Here is a 4,814-nt window from a genome sequence, read left to right as displayed (position 1 = left end):
GATGAACCATGATCAATTCTTGATAAAATGGTGAATTATACTTCAATATGAGGATCTTGACAAAAAATCAGGAGTTTTGACTTTACTTTTACCACAGTTGACTTTTTAGGTCAACCAGTCGACTGTTGACTTTCTGAACAATTGAGTGACCAATCCTCTAAGATGAGACTTGATACTTGTCATGAGGATGATGTGAGATATATTGAGCCATATGAGATGCCTTGGAGCCATTGATTCATTGACTTTCCTTTGAACAATTCAAACCCTAGTTTCTGAGCTTTGTTTAGGAGAGTGTGTCTTGGAGCTTTGTGTATTGTTTTGAACTTTGCGTAAGAGAATAGTATGGGCAAATTTTGGGGTGTGACAGACGTACATAGAAAGATTTAATAAGGAAGCCGTACAGGTATCCACCACTGCCCATATGAAGAAATTCTTGCTCGAGCGCGGCCTCCGACCACGCTTTGACTTCGCTAAAGCCGTCGGAATCGAAACACCGGCCACTCTGGACAAATTCTTCCTCAAAGCCCAAGCCTACATTCAGTATGAGGAGAAAGAAGCCACCCACGCCGTACGCAATTCCAGGCACGAAGAGAGCAGTAAAAATGCACGCCAAGATGAGTCTCGCCGGGGAACTGACAAAAAGAAAGATGATAAAAGTCGGGACCCTAAGGACTACAAAACCCCTGCGGGGAAATTACGAGAGTACACCCCGCTGAACGCCTCAAGGGAGCGCATCTTGAACGAATGCGCAAATGCCGAGTTTCAGACGGGCAAAGTCCGGTTCCCGAAGAGCATGCCCGCCCGGCCAAACATGGATAAATCAAAATTCCGCCGACTCCACAAAGGCCACGGGCACAACACCGAGGATTGCATCCACCTTAAGGATGCCATAGAGATATTAATCAGAGAGGGACATCTGAAGAAATATGCGAAGAAGCAGGAGGCCGCTAGAGAAGTTAAATCAGTCACCGAGGAAAAGCCGACGGAAGATGCGCCCGCCATGCAAGTGGCCATGAGCGTTACCAGGCCGGAAGATTTTTATCTCCCTGATTGGGCCAACGCGGCAACCACCTACTCCTCTTACAGCGCATGGGAGATGTTCCCGTCCGCGATGGTTATATCCAGCGGGGGATTTAGCAAACTGACCGTCGGATCCGTAAAACACAAGTTCGTCGAGCTGATCTCGGCCAGCGCGAGCGTAGCCTCAACCTTCGACCATGCTAAAGGCAATCCTTCCTCAATATCTTTCTACAAAGAAGAGTTGTCCGGAGGAGCACCTAACGCGACCATCCCTCTCCTCATCCGAGCCCGGATGGCTAATTTTGACGTGCGACGCATATTGATCGACCAGGGAAGTTCAGTGGACATTATGTACTCCCAACTATTCAAAACATTATAGCTGAATGACAGTCACCTTACCCCATACGTGGGGTCAGATTTATAAGGATTTAATGGCACGGTAACCAAGCCATGGGGGTTCGTGGAATTCATAGTTTCGATCGGATCGGCAAAGGCCACAAGGGCAGTGAAAGTCCAATTTCTGGTCATCGACTTCCCATCAATATACCACTGCATCCTCGGGCGTCCCACTCTGGCCGAACTGATCGCGGTCCCCTCAACCATACACCTCAAGCTTAAATACTATACGACCAAAGGGCAAGTAGCAACACTCAACGGCGACATCGAAGCGGCCAGGAGATGTTTTGAAGCCTCCGCCAAGGGCCTGAGCGCAATAAAGACACCAGCCCAGGAGAAGACAGCGACCAGCGCTACCTCAGAAACCAACAAATCCATGCCCCGCATCAACACTGTCGACCTCGACAATCATTTTCTGGGAGAACCTGAGCAGAACATCAATCCAAGCGCATCAGAAGGGACCCTCCGGCCGATCCCTGACAGAGACTTCGAACTCGTGGCCCTCGGAGAAGATCCAACCAGAGGAGTCAAGATCGGATCAGACCTACCAGACCTGGCCAAAAGACAACTCAAAGCTTGCCTCCGTGAAAATGCTGACCAATTCGCTTGGAGCGCTACAGAGATGCCCGGACTCGACCCAGAAGTGGCTTGTCATCACCTGACCATCGACCCTGCCTGCAAGGCCATCGCTCGGAGGAGAAGAAAATAATCACCAGAAAAAACGGTTGCGGCCGAAATAGCTGTAAAAGACCTCCTAGAGGCCAAGTTTATGTCTGAGGCCAAGTACACTACTTGGCTCTCCAATGTTGTACTTGTTAAAAAATCAAATGGAAAATGGCGCAGGTGCACTGACTACACTGATCTTAATAGGGCTTGCCAAAAAATGCTTATCCTCTCCCTAACATAGATAAACTAGTCGATAACTCCGCCGGTTTTAAATTACTTTCACTTATGGACGCATATTCCGGGTATAATCAAATACCCATGGCTAAAGCAGACAAGAAATACACGGCCTTCATGACCGAATCGGGCAATTATTACTACAACGTAATGCCCTTCGGTCTGAAGAACGCTGGTGCGACTTACCAACGCATGATGAACAAAGTATTTCGAGCAGAAATAGGAGATATGCTCGAAGTCTATATGGACGATATGATCGTCAAATCCCAAAGGGAAACCGATCATGCCGCCCACCTTAAAAAGGTTTTCGAGCAAGCCCGAAAATGTAAAATGAGATTCAATCCGGAAAAATGCACATTCGGCGTCCGCGCTGGAAAATTCCTCGGTTTTTACTTAACAGAAAGAGGAATCGAAGCCAACCCGAATAAATGCAGGGCTTTCTCGGATTTGCCCACTCCAAATTCAAAGAAGTCAATCCAAACCTTGAACGGCATGCTCACGTCACTATCCAGGTTCGTGTCCAAATCCGTACAGCACGCCCTGCCACTATTCAAACTCCTACGCAAAGAAACTGCATTCGAATGGACGGAAGAGTGCGAACGCGCCCTCTCACACCTCAAGCAGGCCCTATCCAGCTCGCAAGTTTTATCTAGGCCGGAAGCTGGAGAAATATTGTACCTCTATCTCGCCGTATCCACCGAGGCCGTCAGCGCAGCCTTGATAAGATAAATCCCGGAAGGCCAGAAGCCCATTTACTTCACTAGCAAAGCACTCCAGGGCCCCGAGATCAGATATCAACAGATCGAAAAGGTCGGACTCGCGTTAATAACCGCAGCCCGAAGACTCGGACACTATTTCCTAGCACATACCATAGTCGTGCGAACTGAGCAACCCGTAAAACAATTACTTGCACGCCCCGACATGGCCGGGAGAATGCTCCGGTGGTCGTTGGAACTCGCGGAGTTTGACATCAAATACGAAGGAAGAAAAGCCCTTAAAGCCCAGGTCTTGGCAGATTTCGTAGCCGAAATGGCATTCCCCGAAACAACAAACAACAACGCCCGAAGGAACCCTCATAGAGGTATCCCTTTCACTATCATTCCCAACATCCAACAACCAAGTGTAATATGAGGCCCTGCTAGCCGGGCTGCGCCTCGCAAATGACTTAGAAGCCGAAGACATTGAGGTATTCACCGACTCTCAACTGGTCACATCACACATCTCGGGCGAATATCAGGTTAAGAGCGAAGCCCTCGCCGAATACTTGGCCCTCGTGAAAGAAAGACTGGCCCGATTCAGGAGCGCCAAGGTAAAACACATCCCAAGGGAACACAACGTGCGGGCAGACGTCCTATCAAAACTGGCGAGCACAAGAAAGAAGGGAGGTAACAAATCCGTAATCCAGGAGATATTGCTAAAACCTAGCACCGAGACCTCGTCTTCCCTCTCACTCGTAAGCGCAATTGGGGACGCGTCCTGCTGGATGACCCCCGTATACAATTACTTAACAAGTGACCTCTTGCCCGCCGATCCGAAAGAGGCCTCCACCATCCGAAGACGAGCTTGCTCGTACGTCTTAGTCGAAAATCGCCTCTACCAGCGAGGATTTTCCATACCTCTCCTCAAATGTATAGACGAGGGCACAGTCCCCCACATACTCCGAGAGATACACGAAGGAATCAATTCCCAACATCTAGGAGGAAGATCACTCGCTCGGAAGGCTCTCCGAGCAGGTTACTATTGGCCGACGATGCAAGACGACGCCAAAGAATACGTTAAGAAATGCGACAAATGCCAACGTTTCGGGGACATGCACCTCGCACCCCCCGACGAACTCAAATCCTTATCGTCTCCTTGGCCATTCGCGTGGTGGGGGTGGATCTCCTCGGTCCGTTCGTGACCGGAAGCAATCAGAACAAGTACCTAATAGTTGCGGTCGACTATTTCACCAAGTGGATCGAGGCCGAGCCATTGGCCAAAATCACGTCCTTGAACGTACTCCGCTTCTACAAAAGAAACATCCTCGCCCGATTCGGGGTACCATTAGCCATCATCACCGACAACGGCACCCAGTTCACAGACGGGCGCTTCCAAGAATTCGTCACGAAATTAGGTACAAAGGAACATTTCGCGTCAGTCGAGCACCCACAAACAAACGGCCAAGCAGAGGCCGCGAACAGAGTAATCTTGAGGGGCCTCAAAAGAAGATTAGACGAGATAAAAAGGGGATGGGTAGAAGAGCTGCACATCGTCCTCTGGGCTTATCGCACCACCCCACACTCCACCACCGGGGAAACCCCCTTCCGACTGACGTACAGAACGGAGGCCTTGATCACCGTCGAAATACATGTGCCCTCGAGACGCATCGAAGAGCCACTCGAGACAGAGGGCAACACCGAGGCAATCAGGGAAGAGCTCGACCTGGTCGAAGAAATTCGCACTGGGGCCGCTCTTCGCGAAGCTTCACTTAAGCAAAAAATCGCCTTAAGACATGACGC

The 4,814-nt window shown here is 49.8% G+C and overlaps 1 protein-coding gene across 1 annotated transcript; it reads left to right on the top strand.

Annotated features, from left to right (window-relative positions):
- The first annotated feature begins 421 nt into the window (after positions 1 to 421).
- Positions 422 to 1,399, top strand: LOC131613634 (uncharacterized). The gene has a single exon (XM_058885485.1). It carries the CDS (start codon positions 422 to 424, stop codon positions 1,397 to 1,399), a length of 978 nt encoding a protein of 325 aa, XP_058741468.1.
- The last annotated feature ends 3,415 nt before the right edge of the window (positions 1,400 to 4,814 follow it).

This window comes from Vicia villosa, linkage group LG1, assembly GCF_029867415.1.
Source record: "Vicia villosa cultivar HV-30 ecotype Madison, WI linkage group LG1, Vvil1.0, whole genome shotgun sequence".
Lineage (NCBI taxonomy): Eukaryota > Viridiplantae > Streptophyta > Magnoliopsida > Fabales > Fabaceae > Vicia > Vicia villosa.
This window is presented reverse-complemented; position numbering and strand designations above follow the sequence as displayed.